The sequence below is a fragment of the Mya arenaria genome, chromosome 10, assembly GCF_026914265.1.
Source record: "Mya arenaria isolate MELC-2E11 chromosome 10, ASM2691426v1".
NCBI lineage: Eukaryota > Metazoa > Mollusca > Bivalvia > Myida > Myidae > Mya > Mya arenaria.
The window spans coordinates 62,617,911-62,635,719 of record NC_069131.1 but is presented as its reverse complement, the minus strand read 5'-3'; the positions used below and the strand labels follow the sequence as shown (position 1 = coordinate 62,635,719).

The 17,809-nt window shown below is 31.8% G+C and overlaps 1 protein-coding gene across 1 annotated transcript; it reads left to right on the top strand.

The window, feature by feature from the left end:
- Positions 1-9,514: 9,514 nt before the first annotated feature.
- Positions 9,515-16,893, top strand: LOC128204896 (amiloride-sensitive sodium channel subunit beta-like). The gene is made up of 7 exons (XM_052906298.1): positions 9,515-9,519; positions 10,092-10,222; positions 10,668-10,831; positions 12,511-12,743; positions 15,271-15,402; positions 16,335-16,410; positions 16,678-16,893. Exons 1-7 carry the CDS (start codon positions 9,515-9,517, stop codon positions 16,891-16,893), a joined length of 957 nt encoding a protein of 318 aa, XP_052762258.1.
- The last annotated feature ends 916 nt before the right edge of the window (positions 16,894-17,809 follow it).

Below are 17,809 nucleotides of genomic sequence, written 5' to 3'. Positions count from 1 at the left end.
CTCCGTATAGCCTTCATATTCACCACGGTGGCAAGGAGTCGTGAAACCATGGTGTTCGGTTATATATTCTATACTAGTCACATTCACCATTTGCAGAAATGTAGTTGTTGAATTAAACATAATTACTTTTCATTGAATTGCCCAATTGCTTTTGTGTTCAACGTTTTTGTTTTTTCATCGGTTATTCTTGTTTACTTATTATTCCATTTTATTTACATTATCTCTATTAACTTGGTCGTATTTGATACTACCGTCTTATAGTCATATCTCAAGCTTTTGTAACAAAAGTACCAATTAAGTCACTTTACAATTTCATGTGTTTATTCTTCTCTGCTATGTGACTTCATTTGTCAAAATGACTGTTTGTGTTCTCATCCTGTCTTCCTTATTTTTATTATCACTGTATCCTTAAACTTTTCATTTTTCACCTTATCCTTCTTATTCGTTTGTCACTTTTTCCTTCTCATTGCTTTTGTTGAATAATCGTTTTAATTTATATTGCTGTCTCGTTCTCGATTCCGTTTCATCACTCATTCTTAATGACAGGTACATGTTTTTGTTCGTTACTTTTATACGGTCTCTTCATAACTTTCCTAATCCTGTGTTTCGCTAACACTCGGAGCTGCAGACCGTGTATTTTCTCTCAATTGTTCGTATGCCAACAAAGGACTGTCCTGAAAAACAAAATGCTTATCGGATTTCCCTAATATTGGTCGTTCCACTATTAACATTTGACATCCAAGCGGCTGCAAAATATGATTTATGAGTCTGATCATTACCTTTTTATTCTTAGAGTGTGTGTTGTAAACATTAACAAGTATACTTGAGACAATACGATTAGCTGAGGGTGTAAGTAATAGAAGAGAATATCAGATTTTTGCGTTCACAAAATAATGTGCATTACAGTTGGAATATTTACAAAGGAATAGAGAACAAAAAGTTTAAGACGTTTGACGATGTTTAAAACAGCTGCATTTACAAGCCCCTGTCTATTATATAAAATGCTCCCTAACAGCCAGGGTTTACTTATTGTAGGTTAGATGTTTTAAAAGAGGCGTTCAAAAAGCGCACGTTCTTTTGGCATATGTATATAATAATGCTTATTAATGTTTTATTAAGCGGGATTTTAACACAATTTTAAAATCATGATACATGACAGATAGTCTGCACCTCATAGCCAACATTTAATTTTGATGCACTTACCTTCCATAAAAGTTTTCAATCAATATGCGACGATCAAGCGTCATATTGCTTCACTACTATCTTCAAAATTAATATCAATCTCAAGACAAATGACGGGAAAACTCATTTCGATGAGTGTCCTGGCTAAGAATTATGAATATATAAATAGGATAAATATACTTGACTACACGTAGTTCATATAATTTGATGGAATATATTTTGCTTCCTATTTAAGCCCGATCAACCACTATATTAAACCATATTGTTTGAAATTATACGCAACGAGCTCAAAGCGCGAGTTATGTTCACCATCAAGCTTACATGGCAATTAGTAGCGTGCGTATATTGACATATCGTTGTTATTTATATGTTTGCTACTTATTGCACGATGGCATCTGATATGAGAAAAAAATACAAAGTGAACACAAACCAAGATAAGTATCTCTATGTTGATTATGTGCTTTTAACTTAAATGTATGGATTTCATATCCGGTTGTCATCTGGCTCCACTTAGATAATATCCGGACTATTACCGCTATGGTTTGTCTTGAATCATAACACACTAACACAGTAAACATATTTACGTTTAAAATCAAGAGGGTTTTTTACCCTGGTGAGGTGAAAGAAGAAGGGTATATCTCAATAACAAGCTCATCTCATTTGATCAACAACTTGACGTGGTTCTAGTTCTGATTTGCTTTACACGGTGAGGGTTTATAAACTGTACTGAAATGATTTGTTTGATTCAATGACCTTATTCAGAAAACTATTTATTTTCTTTTTTAGAAATGCATAAACAATATAATATACGAGAATTAAAAAGAAGATACATTCGTTGAATCATAACTAAAAGTATCACTATATACATGATTTGAATAGTTTATGTATTTATATTCATATTATGCAATGATGTATTGTTTATATGCACGATGAATGAAATACCCCACTATAGGCGTATGAAGCTGTAGAAACATGGACACATGAAATATACGACCATATAAATTATACACATCAATATACAGCAGCAAAAAAACAACAACTAAATACCAACATATTACCGACTAAGAATTAAACGAGAAAAACGACCACCGGGGCTTAAACGCGACTTATATGTTGATCACCTGAATTGTTATCACTTTATGATTGACAATATATAATACAACTAGGTTTCCTCTGCATGATACGTAAAAACAAGAAATAATAAATGTATCAATTTCTGATGTTTTCGGAAAAAAGTACGATAAAATGCTTAACCATAAAACAAAATATGTCTCATCAATTTTCAAATGTGATGTTTATCGAACGTACATATTTCTTTGTGGTTTACGTCGAAATATTACTTCACATTCGGATGAAAACATTTACTCAATCAGATCGCGCTCGGCTATCTAAGAATAATCATCGGAGAAAACAAATGGCGTTATATTAAAGTAGATGACAAAGCTACGGTACATAGTTATCCACATCAAAATGTTTTTACCTATAATCTGTTTAAAGAGAGCTGGTTGATGCGATGAAGCATACGGAGTGATTATGAAAAACATAATTGTTATTTTACTCTGTTCGACAATATTATACTGATAACAAAAACCTAGACATTGTAGACATTTAGCGTATGTCTACTTCGTGTCATGCGAAGCACATAGTGACAAAGGTGGGCGTTGTACTTTTTATAGTATTTATAACAATTGTTATTCTAAACATATGCTGAACTGGAATGACTAGTCCACCGTTATGCAGATTGACGTCACAATTAGTATTAAAGTAATGGCTGCCATTCTAATAATTAGTACTTTATGGGCTTAGAAACTCTGCAACTTAAGTATTCTGAATCACGTTTCAACAAAATCATGATGTTATTAGTATTAATGTTAGTGTTTTTGTCTATTTGTCTCAACCACTTTCAAACATGATTACATATGTAATTATCACTATCAATAGCGTCAACACTAGCGCCAAAAAGGCATTGACCCTTTTGAGTGAACGAAAATAATTACCTACATCCACCAATTAAAAAAGTATACCAGCTATTCTAAGAATACTTAAAGATTTCAAAACGTTCAAAATTGAATTTAAACTACCATACAAAATGGATTGCGACTACTTCACCATTGTGATTTAATATATTACGTCTTATTCCATGTATAATCTTCAAACATGTATCCGTCTAGTATCATATTATGATTCCAATTTACAAAAATATACTTAATTATACCTTAGTTATCAAAATGGAGATATAATCAAAGTTTGTCGCATTTATTTTAAGAACAGCCGACAATCGTGTGTGTAAAGGTTTGTCAAACTAAGGTAAACTTAAGTTAATGAATGGTTGTTTTTGTGTTCTAACTTCTGAAAACTTGAATGTGTTTTTTTTTACATTAACACAGATGTTTTTAAAGCAGTACAGACATTTTGACTGATTTGCTAACACATTCGATGGCTTGGTATTCGCTTTTTTGTTTAAGTCAGGCGGCGTCTGTAAAATTTGATAATTAATGTACACCACACATCTTGCCAAGGTAGATATCTTAGAAGGCAGTAAAATAGCTTCCATGTAAAAACGCTACCTAGAGTTTACTTGTAAACATGCATGAAATTGTAAATATATTAGTAATAATGAATAGTTGGAAATGGGTTTATACGTTCATTTGTTAGAGATGATATATTATAACTGATGCGATATATTTTATTTTATACTGATGCATCAGAAACAGTTTTATGCACGGATGTATGCTATCATTTCCTTTTTCCGATAACACCAGTATCTCTGTGAATAGGAAAACAATAGTGACACAACATCAATAACGTGCTATATGATGTCTACTCAAATACCCTGCTGATCTACTAGCTTTCTGTAAAAATTCCTCTTTTCGAACCAGTATCCTTTAGGATTTTGTTGCTAATAGACGTCGGAAGTGAAAATGTGTTCTTCACAATTTGTAGATAATGTTGTTGTTATTTATTTTCCAAAATGTCTTCATTAAATTTATCTTATGTATTTCGGTAACAATTTGAAAAACGGTTGATTATATAATGATGATCTGATCATTTGAAACAGTCAGTTAATAACACATAATATATCCGTTTCTCTCATTTTAGACTGTTTCAAAATAAAAAATTAAAAAAATAAAATAATGTGAACTTACACAGAGCTGAGAAGAAGAAACACAGTTTGCGCCATTTTAGTAATATATTTCACCTAGAGAACACCACAATCAAATATTTCACTCTTGAAATATATTGTGATTTCACACTAAAACAAATAATTTTCCTCTTTATCTCACATTGCAATTAGGAAGAAATATGTTGTTTTTCGCAATTAAAATTATAGTATATTTATATATTTACTTATAAATTTAGATATTCAACTTAATGTTGATTTCGAAAAGGCTTATTAGGCAACAAAATTTAAAAAAATTAAGACAAACAATTGTTTGTCATTTTTAAAATTTTAGATTTGGAAATTCCAATGAAATAAGACCATAAAACGATGTGTAAGGCATGTGCACGTTTTAAGAAAAAAACAACATTTTTTAAAACATGCCAATAAGAAACTATTTTGAAAGTTGACTCTGGTTCACTAATTGTGAAAAACAACATAACTGTATGACTGCAAAATATTCAAAAGGACTCTTCGATTAGCATTCATTTTCATAATTTCTTTGTACAAAGTGTACTCTTCTGGTCATCTATAACAACATATCACTATGAACAGCAGGCTGATTCTGCTTTGACAATATTTAGATTCAAGTTGTAGGACGTTTAATCTTGTAAAGTAGTTTTTAACATTTATTGGCAATTTGGAAATACATTTTTTGGCAACTACTTCCCGAACAATGACCACCATATCTCGCTGTGCTGCTCTTACATTAAAACAGGAATAATTTATAACAAGTTTATACTACTTAGAATTATACTTAGTTAATACGAGTTTAATAAGTACCGAAATCATACTTGTTAAATTTATACCAAGTTTATACAAAGTTAGTTTTTACCAAATTTATACTGGTTTAATTTATTCCACGTTTATAACAAGTTGAATTCATACTACTTAATTCGTACCATGTCTGTACCAGTTGGAGTTTGACAATTGAAGGTAACGTATATAATAATAATGAAACTGTTTTGCATAACAATTCTAGTAATGGTGATCCTTTTCGAAGGATGGACGCCAAACCGAACTTATAAAGACAAATAAATTACATTGAAGAGTTTTGTAACATAACTGGAATGAAAATCAACATTGTCAAATCCACAATTATGGTATTCAGGCGTGGTGGACAACTTATAGAAATATGAAAAATGGTACTATAACGGAAACCATATCGATGTTTTTTCATAACAAAAAGTATCTTAGAGCTTTGTTTTACCCCTACATTATCATGGACTAAAACGCAAGAAACTCTTAGACTGCAGGCTGCTAAGGCAGTGTCAAATATTTATGCGTTTCGAATACTTTCAAATGAAGTACGCATTCAAACTGTTCGATCTGATAGTTGCACCCATTATGTGTTATTCATCTGAATTATGGGTTTTAGTCATATTGATAATGTTGAACATACTCATACACGCTTTTTAAATTATATAGCGTGTCTAAATCGAAATGTTTGTAATTGCCTTGCATTAAGTGAGTGTAGAAGACTTCCTTTGAATATATATGTCGCGTTGTGTAAAGTATTGGACAAAATTGATAAGCATGCCAAACAACAGGTAGCCTAAAAAGGCTTTAACATGCTTCGGGAGTTAGACGAGTATGGTTTCGGCTATGCATGGATCGCTGGCGTAGTTAAAATACCACGAACTTTATTGTACTACTTAAAGCAGCCTTAAAGACTGTGCACTGCAGGAGATGCAGATATTTGTTAATTCTTTACCGAAAGCGTTGCACTACAGCCATTATGCAAGTCTTTTGGACCCAGATATATCTATTTCCTTGGATCTACAATTTATGTTGAAAAATACGTTTTCTAATTTCCGTTGCTCTAGTCATGTATTACAAATTGAAAAAGGCTGAAGTCCAAATCAAACTTCAGCGCACAAATGGCGTGGACACAATTTCAACGACGTCATTTCACATGTGACGTTACATGCGCATGTAATTTTAATTTTAATTGATGGCATATCATTAAAAGCAACAAATATTTTTTCAGTGTAAGATATTTCACCTCATGAACACCAAAAAAGAATCCGCTACACCACTCGTGAAATATGAATTTCGGTGTTCACTCGGTGAAATATATAACGATCTGACACTGAAACACAAAAATCCATTATGAATTTGATGATGTAAACCTGTAATAAATTCACAAATGAAAATACATATAATACATCGTATTCACATCTAAATGAAACGTACCTCTATCAAATATATCCAACACAATCAGCTGTTCTTTTGTTATGAACATAACACGCACGTTCTGAAATCGTAGATCTGCTTTCAATGCAAAGTGTTCCTTGCGCGGTGACTGCTCGATTAAAACAGAGCAAAGCTACAGCTAAATTGGTATAACATGAAGAGAGGCTTAGGAAACCGATGCGTTTGTATCTATGAATGATAGCAAACAATGGTAGTTCATTTAAGTTATAAGCTTTTTTGTTTTGTTTCTATTACTGGCTCTTACTTTTGTCGCTGTTTTTTTAATAATATATTGGAGATGGTTGGTCCAGAAGTTTGTATCTCAAATAACTTATATCCGATTGTTAACTGATAGTATAACCCTTATTGGCATCGTTTCAAACCATTTTCAGCTTGATTATTTCTTAGTGTGTATTCTTTCCTGGATTCAACAATAACATTATAAAGAATTTTCGTCAAAAAGCAATTTTATTTTGTTTGGATTGTCCTACCTATGTGAGTTATTTATATAAAAAGAACATCACCCGAGAGGCAAGACAAATCCTTTATATCATTTATTGTTCAAAATTTTGGTAACAAAGTTATAGCAGAGTATCTAGAAATATATTATCTTTCATAAGTTGTACATTACTGATCACATCAGCAACTAATATAATCAAACTGTACTGCAATAGCCATATAGTAGCTTAACATACTGCTTTGACTGCGTACAATTTGGAAAATCGACGCTTTAAAGCAAAATCAAAAGTTGATTTTTTTAATGGAAAATAGAGTTTGAAATTCCCAACCTAATTTAGCCGTTTAGGTCCGTTATCTGTATCGAGCAATCCGATTAGCTACATGGTTCTTATATCCAAGACCAGTATTGAATACAACCCTAGTTCATTTCCTTTTTTTATTCTTAACTTCAATGCCTAACCTCAAGACCAAGACGAATTTACATTTCATATATTTCAAAAAATACCCTTATCTGATGATAAGCAGTTTTGAGGAGATTGCTTTGTCATTTCCTATCTTTGGCATCGGCATTGATAGAATAATTGACCTCACACACTACGCTGACGGAGTATTTATTATTTATTTAGATGCCCAAAGGTGAATTCTTTCCTTCTTCAACTTTTAACTTAAAGCTTCACTTTCTGTTTTTTCCATTGAATTTGTTAATATAAACGTATAAATTGTTAACTAACATGTTGAATTTGGCCTCAAGGAGGCTTCTATTTTTTGAGTCAGTGCAGTTTTTTGAAAAAAAACATAATACTAATGAACAGTATTACAAAGTTAAGCAATGTTTGAACGGGTAGTAGGCAAGAGTGCTTGTGGCTGGCAATAAAAGCTCGTATGAAATATAAAATTATCAATTCTAATGCAATATCATTGTATAATTGATATACATATAACGGTACATAATGACACATAAAAAATCTTTATACCACTATAATTTCACTTGTTTGAATTTCCATCCTTGTCTTTATGGTCCTTATGGTGAGCAAGAGGTCCGAAGTATCCTTCTATTTCCATATTGGTCAGCTAATTGATCTGAGCGCGGTTTGCAGTAGGTCTCGACGCAAGGAATGAAGACAAAGTATGACCGTATTACACAAAAAACAATAAAGTACGATAAACGTGCTTGCTATTTTTAGCGATTTACTCGTTGTGCTAAGCCTTCTATTAAGATAATTTGTCTTTCTTTTCTGAAAAAAACATTGGCGGAAAAATGGAATTCTTCAACTTTAAAATAATTACAGACCTGATGAGCTTGTTTCCGTCCTACTTTGTTTTATTTGACTATATTTACAATGGTGAATTGAGTTTCAAGTTGAAGTTAATAAAGATCTATGAAAATCTTCATTTTATTCGGTTCATTTCTGTATATTTCATAGGAAGACAGAGTGATGTTTGTGATTCTGAAAGATTATATTAAACGTAAAATATACCAGTTTGATTTTGTAGAAATAGGCGAAAATTGGCCATAATTGTACCCTGTTATTTTGTTTTGGTTTTCAATTAAGTTGCATTGTACGTGTTGAAATCTGAATAATAAAATTCTGATACAACCAATTCAAAATGGGAATAGCCCCACGGATAGTATTATTTATATTATTAATTTATAATTATTTGCTTTACACTGCAAATAAGCAAATGCTACCAAACTCCAACATATATATATATATATATATATATATATATATATCTCGTATTTGGGAGAAACAGGGTCGGTTTGTCAATAAAAGCGGTGATATCAAAAGACGATTTAATCATGATACGAATTGCTTAGTTGCTAATACAGAGGATAAATTGGTTGGCAGTCTAAATAAAAGTTCATTTTCTCTACATACATATCTCCTCTACATATGCCATTAACCTTTTGTAAGAATAGTATTGTGCTTCATTTAATATTTTCGTATTTATCATACACTTGGTTCTGATTGAGTTGCAAATTTTTGTATTGTTTTTGTAAACTCGTATGGTATTGAATACCTTTAAGCTTAAGAACAGTTGCGGTTATTAAGTAAGATATAAAATTAAGCACAATTAAAATATGATTATGTGTCAGATTATTCCTTCACAGACTATATACCACCCAACGTATAAACGTTGTGATCAGACTACTTCATGTATACACTTAGCAAAAATAATGGAATATAAACTGAATTGAAGGTTTGTCAAAGATGCAAAAGTTATTTGAGATAATCATTAAATCACCTGACTGATGGATGGTTACAAAGTCTGGGGAACTTTGACACAAAAATAGGATTTCATCGAATGAAAAAAAAGGTTTTATTTGGGCATATCATCGAATTAATAAAGCAAGCAATAAATGCTCTATTTCAAACAATTTATCACGCATTAGTAAACATGATGCCACCTAAAAAAACTCTCTTAACGGATATAATTATTTGTTGATATCGTCTAAGGCGAAATGTACACATTGTAAACCGGGCATAACTTGCTACCCGCAAAAAATCTTAGAACATGTCGTTCGTTAATGTACAAGTCATATCAATTTTGTTCCGACTATTCAAAGTACTCAGTGAAATACGTTTCGACGTACGTTACTTTGTGCGTAATACTATTCTAAAACATATGTTGTTGTTCCAATGTATTGGGATCTAACTACAGTTTTGTATACCTACTAGATGTTCACATTATCTCTTAGGCAATGTCCTTTATAATATGAAAGAGAACAAAATGGAAGATAATTTATCTGCTAATGCTTTCTGTATCGACACGATTCCTATTTATTGCAATAATCACTGCAAAATAAAGTAGCTATACAGTTAAAAAAAAAACATTGTTTTTTTCAAATACCTTTGCGATCAAGAACAATAAATTATTTTCTGAAAAATGGCACGAGTTTAGTTAGAAAATTATCTTGTATATACTTCCATTGATGTTTGAGATGTGTCGGTTAAACAACACAAAGTCATCAAATATGTTCAAACCGTTTTAAATAAAACAATTATCATGCACAGCTTTTTGTGTGTGGCTTATATAATCCTCGACGGTTTGCACTCTTGTTTCATGGCTTACACTGAATTTCTGTTAACAGGAACGCCTGGAATATTAAACGCTCGTATGAGTACGGACTTTGTTACGAGTTCTACCCCGACTACCAGATGTGTACGGATCCGAATATACAGTCCGGCTGTGGAGATGTAGCCTCAGCAGGCCAGCAATATGGTAAGCAAAACAATTCTTTGCAATTTCAGTATTGATTTGGTGATGGAGTATTATAATTATTATGCAACTAAAATTTGAATAAATCTTCATAATATGCATTTTTATTTAACAAAATCTATAATCTTTACTTTTTTATCTTTTTGTTATTGATTCCAGAAACTGCAAAAAGTGTGAATAGTGATTTCACATTTTTACATTTCATATAACGTTCTTTATGAAATAACCCAGACTTGTGATAGATAGTGATAATCAGATAAAAAAACACAATGCCAAGCCACGCCAATCCCGTTTTGATGAGGAAGATTAGGTCCGACAGACACTGAAATGGAAACATGTAATGTTAAACGACAGCAATAGTGCTTGTGTATGTTTAGTAAACTTCCAAATGTACTATTCAAAGTAAATGTTTTGTTTTATTTAATTTAGTTTTTGCATATTTGTTCAGGGCTAGAAATTCTGCTGAATGTTGATCAAGAACAATCCATTCCGTTTGTAACATCATCTACTGGTGTATTAGTCATCCCGTCACATGTATTCCACGACCATGTCGAAACAAATCAAGGGATATTTGTGCCTATTGGATTCGAGGCAAACGTTGCTTTAAGGAAGGTTTGAATAAGAATGTACTGGATTTTAATTTCTCATTTTTTTGTATTTAAAAATAATCTCGCACGGTAATTTGTAAGTAAGTTTTCTTGTTCTAAGCTTGTGTTTTGGCAATATATATCAAATAATTGTTTTATAACAAAGTTATGTTTTCGTTTTGTTCATGGATTTCTGATGTTTCGGTGTTCCCGTTGAGTCCCTATTACATGTGTTGAATACTTTTCTCGATTGTACGATTTTACTTTAATTCGCTCGACAATCAGATAGTGCGCCAAAATTGTGATATTAAAATTTACACGGAGTGAGATGATTCCATTTGATAATACGATCGATAACCAGTCGGATACTGTTGGTCATATAGAAATGCAGAAACTGTAGTATACAAATCTATCGAACGTAATGGCCTTTTGAATTTCATGTTAAACATGCACGCTTTCTCCACAATCAGTGGTACCGGTCCGGTCCTACTAAACACTGCAAAGCCTAGCAAAGCCTAGCAAAGCCAAGCAAAGTCAGTTGTATTTTTATTCATTTGTATTTATTTGTATGAGTTATATATATTTAGTTGGAAAAATGCATAATTTATTGCCAATATTGTGTTAAATTTGTAAAATTACATTACTTCAAGATTGAAAAATCCAGCGAAACCTAGCAAAGCCTATGAAAACCTAGCAAAGTGAAGCAAAGTCTGTTTTATTATTATTTATTTGAATGAGTTTTATATATTTAGTTGGAAAAAAAAATATAAGTCAAGTCTTGACCTCATGCTTGTTATTAAAAGAATCTAGTGTATCAAATTTGCGCATTGTGTATCTATGTTTTATGTATTTATATTTGTAACTCATCAAAAAAGTAATTTATATAGATATAATTTCACACTTTTCGAAAGCTTATTAAAACTCGTATTAAATGAAAGTAATATCCACTGTATAAAATGGTGTCATTAGTATTTAAGTAGATCAGTAATGCTTTAAGTAATTGTCTTGTATTATTTATTTACAAAGCAATTGTATTCCCTCAGCTCAGACAGTTCATTACCGTGACATGACGAAACATAAGCTAAAAGTTTAGATCCTATATAAAATGTCAGGTTCACACTCGGATGAAAAAAGTATTCACATATCGACTTAAGAGCAATACTTTATGACTTAGCAGAAATGTTTGATAGTCAATGATAATTAATAATAAGTTCACACACTTGAAAAGAAAGAATGCGATTGTCGCGTTAAAAGCTATGTCCTTATCTCAAAGGTCATGGTTTAATGCATAATGTTTAATATATAACCTTTGTCAAGCGTTCAATTCAAAATGCATACATATTATATGATATTTGTTATTATGCAGACAAAATCCTATCTGGCGCATTTTTTTACCATGTATTATAGCTGGTTTTGCTTAAATGACTGCTTTGCTGTGAATGTTTGCCGTTATACTGCTATCTGATGTTTAATCATAATGATTCACTGTTGATATGGACATTGATATATATTGTGCATTGAACTCCAAAAGTACGGCAGTAACGAACAATTAGTGATAAATGCGTTGTTGCAGGCGTGTTTACGGCTTTACTTTAAACTGCACAAACTGGAAGAGTTTGCGTTTAGGTATCATTTTATTACCTTTCACCTTACCTTCACGTTGAACAGGAATCCATTTAGTAATATTTAAGTTATTTATTACAGGAATGTATTAAAGATTACCGAGAGATTCACATTCTAGAGGTGTGTGGCTGTTTGCATCACTTTTATGAAACCGGTATGCTCAATGCTTCTATCCCACCAGAGAAGTTGATGGATCCATACACTGGAGATATACCTTGCTTTACGGATGTACATCTGAACTGTGTTCGCGAGACGCTTGCTCAATTCGTTTTTAAAACGCCAGCAAGTTTTGACAATTGCCTGCCAAGCTGCGAGTAAGATTTTGTTTTCTAACTATATTGTAATTAGATTAACAAAACCTACTAATTATATTTTTAATGCAACTAATGATGCGATGGCTTTCTACATTTAAAGTGAATTAGTTTTTAAAGGGTCATACATTTTCATGAAAATAACTAATATATACCGCATTATCAATGACCTGATAAACGTATGATAGTATACTTATTAAAGTTAACACAGAAGAGAGTTTCTAAATTATGAAGAAAGTAAAATCCTGTAAAACGGGCTTAGTTGTAAATGACTTTTAACATTTTACACCACATGTCAGATGAGCGACGTGCAATAAAGCGCCTTTTTTCTTATTTGTTTTATAACAAACGTATGCAATATAATTACGGTTAAATGGAATATAAATATGTAGTCGTCGTAGTTTTCCCAATAAGTAATATCTGCATGTTCTCAATCAGGCGATATCATGCCGAAGAGGTCGAAGGTCTGATTTACTGAATATTTCCGTTAACGTTTGTGTGTAAAGTCTATCTGAAAAATATATTATAAAATTATGTCCATACAGATACGGCTAATTTGACTCCCCAAAAACAGTCGTAAGATCTTACTGACATACTGCAATGCATGACATATACATAGACACGCTGAGATAAAAAAAGTTAATGTCACAAAACATTATAATGACAAAGTACTCAAAGATTTCTAAGATTAGGTAGTTGGATGGCTCTTAATACTGAGTCAATTGCAGCTATACCGATTTGTTTTCTTAATGATAATTTAAATATGTAAGATAAAGAAAAATTCGACGTTTCTTTGCCGATCCTGTGGGACTTCGCATAGCAAATAAGTTTACAAGCATATTAAACGGGTTTCGCACGTTGGTATTCGGATCACAATAACATCAAAAGATTGAACTGATTGAATGCACTGTCATATTAAGCAAGCCTGTTTTTGACAGATTTAGGCAACCTTTAACCTTGAAGGCAATACACAGATCTTTACAACATCCGAGCTGGTAAAGCTGTTTTGATGGGAATGAGGTCTGTGTGTGGTGTTTATATGTTTGTGTCTCTGGTCAATGTTCCTTTGGGCCATTGCCTTGTGCCTGTACTTTTCCCTGCAGAGTGAAATGTATTTTGAATGTAATTGATATAATGTGTCAAAATCAGTAACGTTAGTGCCAACCATTCAGATTCTCCGAGAATACGGTGATTTTATTTTTTATAGTTTTATGTATTTCGTAAAATAATGCCAATGTTATAAATGCATGTGTGTTTATACATGAATGACTTGATTTAACATTGGAAACAATAACAATGATATGGACATTAAATAGTTGTATAAACACAATAATCATTTGTTAACACAATAACACCAATACAAATAAATATATATATTTTAAAGAAGTGTATCAATTCCTTCATTTGTTTTCATAACCATAAATTTCATTGATTATAAATTAAAATATTCGGAGAAAATCATTCTGAAAGGGAAAAACAACCAAAAACTATAATGTGCAAGACTATTGATACAATCTAGTGCCGGTTTAAGACATTTTAAATGGCAACAAAATAGCGAAAAATAACAAAGAACACTGTGTAATTTTACACCGTCGACTTATTACTTGGTACGGCGATTCTTTTACTGCATATGAAAGACAGAACAATCAATCGCCCAACGATGCTCCGTTACGAATGTATAAAGTAATGTTTTGAATAATTTGATTAGTATGTTTGCATATTGGCAGGAAAATAAATTACGATTAAATTATAACGAACGACCACTAAATGACCTAATTAATTGAACAAGGAATTAATCGGTTCAAATACATAGTTACATTCCGGCTTTTATGACAATGTTGAGCGAAGATTAAATTATTCATTTTATGCTGTATTGATGAAATATTTAGTTCTATCAATATAAGAACAGAAAAATATCCATTTGGTATGTTAATGCTAACTAAAGAGTAAATTTATCATCTTTAAGTAGTACTTTAAATTCACTTAATACTTTACAATTTACATTTTACTGACCGTTCCAAGGCGGTACCTTTATAAACATACCATTTTTTTATAGTACATATGCATTATATTATTGTGGATATTTGTGCTGTTGTTCTATGTTTCTTGTTTGTGATTTTGTGTTTGCTTTGTTTGTTATATATCTTTGGCGTTAACCCTGTGTCATTAAACGGGGTTTATGATTAAATTTTGGCTACTGAGCTTGTCTCTGTAGTTGTTCACAAAAACAAAAATCACAAACAAGAAACATGGAACAACAGTACAAAACGCCACAAACAACACAGTGCATATATAACATAAAGAAACTAGGTAGGTTTATGAAGGATTGCCACAAACATCGTCCGTATAATTAAGGTTTTAGCAAAAAATCTCAAACCTCATTTTTATGCCTGAACATGAACATGACACATGATTATTATTTGTATGGGATGTTTATGATTTTCAATGAATACATGTTTGTATGAGATCATAATTTGAAACTATGGAATTGTGTAAATATGTCTTCATCCTAGATTATTTTCTGTTTCAGGGAAGACTCTATCGAGAAGAGACTAGTGTTATTGAATTGGCCGAATGAGTTCTTTACTCCAATTCTTCGACGAATAGTAAAATCAAAGTTACCAAAGTATGACTTGGAGTCATTTAACAGAGATAAAATCAGGTCAGAACCTTGTATTAAAATATGATGGAATGTTTTAAACTAAAAGACATTCCATTCATGTGTGCACGAATTAGGTCGTTAAGCATTTCAACACACTTTTTTTTTAATTGAAGTAGAATTACATGTTTAAAGCTTAACCTTGTCTGCATCATCTTTTTAATAGCCAACTTATATTGACATCACATAGAGCTTCCATGGTGACAAAAGACAATAGTAGAATAGTTTTATAATGTCAGTACGATCACCATATCGAATAACATAATAGTTTTAGAGCCTCCATACTGTAACCGTAGACTGTAAAATTATAGCTTTATAACCTCCATACAGTGACCATTGACTGTAATATAATAGCATAAAGCGTACATACAGCGACCCTAGACTGTAACATTATAGATTTATAACCTCAATACAGTGACCTTTGAGTGTAACCTAATAGCCTAATTCGTCCATACAGTGACCCTGGACTATACTATTCTAGCTTGAAAGCCTCCTTACAGTGTTTACCTCTATATACTTCACAAAGAAAGAAAGTATCAATGGTTCCCATCTGCAACTTGAAAGGCTTGGGTATTAACTGAAGGGTGTATAATATAATCAAAGTAATGCTCCCAATCTGCATATATAAAAGCGTTGATATTGACTGAATGTTTTAATACTTTTATAAAAGTATTGGGATTTGCCAAATGATTGCCAGCAACATATTACGATAGAAAGCATGCTTTTTTTCAAGCATGTATTCGCATATTATTTGTTTTGATCATAATTATTTCAAAGGGAGTGAATTTTGAATTTAGAAACCTGGCAATGTATACTCTCTCTCTCTCTCTCTCTCTCTCTCTCTCTCTCTCTCTCTCTCTCTCTCTCTCTCTCTTGGCGCGTTTATTCTGTAATTATCGCAAATGTAACGTTTTATATATTTTAATTTTCAACAGAGACAACATGCTTCTTATGCGTGTGTATTTGGACACACTCTCATACGAACATGTCAAGGAGGAGTACTCTTATGGGGTGTGTAGCATTACAATGTGCAATAAGTTTCTGAAGTAAATCGAATAAAATATGTTTTACATATGTTAAAATCATCTAAATTATTTTAAAAGATAAACATTGGGAAAGAAAACAATAGTTATTTCGTAACTGTTATCAACAAATCTTCTCACTTACTCGTTCATATATCTTTTTTTATTTATGTTTAAAGAGTTAATTTGACATATCAATGTTCTTTGTCTTCGAATTGATATCTTGGACATTTTCAATATGTATATTGTTTTATAGATTGTGAATTTCGTCAGCGATATCGGAGGACAACTTGGACTTTGGGCAGGTTTTTCGATTTTGTCCGTGCTGGAAGTGATAGAACTGGTGCTGCTTGTGTTCGCAATGAGGAAAAGGCAAAACGAGACAAGGGAGCGGGAGGCCACATCTGTTACGAAAGTCCAACCTATTGTGAATGACACGGATGCTCCAGTGAAAGACAAACTTTATATTTAAACTCATTTCTTGCGCGTGTGATCATAACAATTTGTTCAACTTGATAACTATGGATACTAGTGTGAGACTTAGCTCTCAATAACTGATTTTAACATGTTTATTATTATCCTTATTATTATTGCTTTTTTTCCTTTCATTTAGTACAAACGTCGAATTTGATTTTTTCTCAAGCACTCAATGTATAATGGTTAAATATTTTAAGTTAGGATTTGCAACGCACAACATGCATTTCTGAATTCTAGAAGGGCTTCGCAAATAGGTAATTAAGATATATACTATTCACTGTGCATATTTGAATATTTTGGTATGTTTGACCTTTACACATTTTTTTATCGCACGTGGCTGTTAAACAGTCTCAAAAGTGACTTAGATATACTAGTATGTCTTTTTCTGACATTGTTTTTCTTTCGTTTCGAAAACGACTGGTATGGTTTAACTTATATATATATTTAAACTAAAATGCGTTAAATGTGTATATGCTTTTTCAAAACCAATATGAAGTATATTAAAGTTTCATTTCATTCCATATATTGGTATTGTTCATTTTTTAGTCCTATATCAATGTATTAATATATTATGTTAAGGAAGCAAGAAAGGCTTTGAGTTGTGTTTGTGAACAAAGACCTTTCATAAGCTTTGAAAAAAACGGTAAAAGGAGAGGAATATTGCAACTAACTAAACACTCGTACTCCTTAAACTGACATAGTGACCTCTTCACATGATATTTACCAACTAATCTGATAAATCAGAGTGTATCAACCTCCCTGTGAGATGTCATTATAATATATACTGCCATATTTAAAGTCAGATCAAGCTTAATAGGGAAGCATATATTCAATCTCGTATTACTAGTTTGTACAAAAAACCTTATGAATTTTAGTTTGGCTTCTTTCGGTTAACCCACTTCACAGAAGAA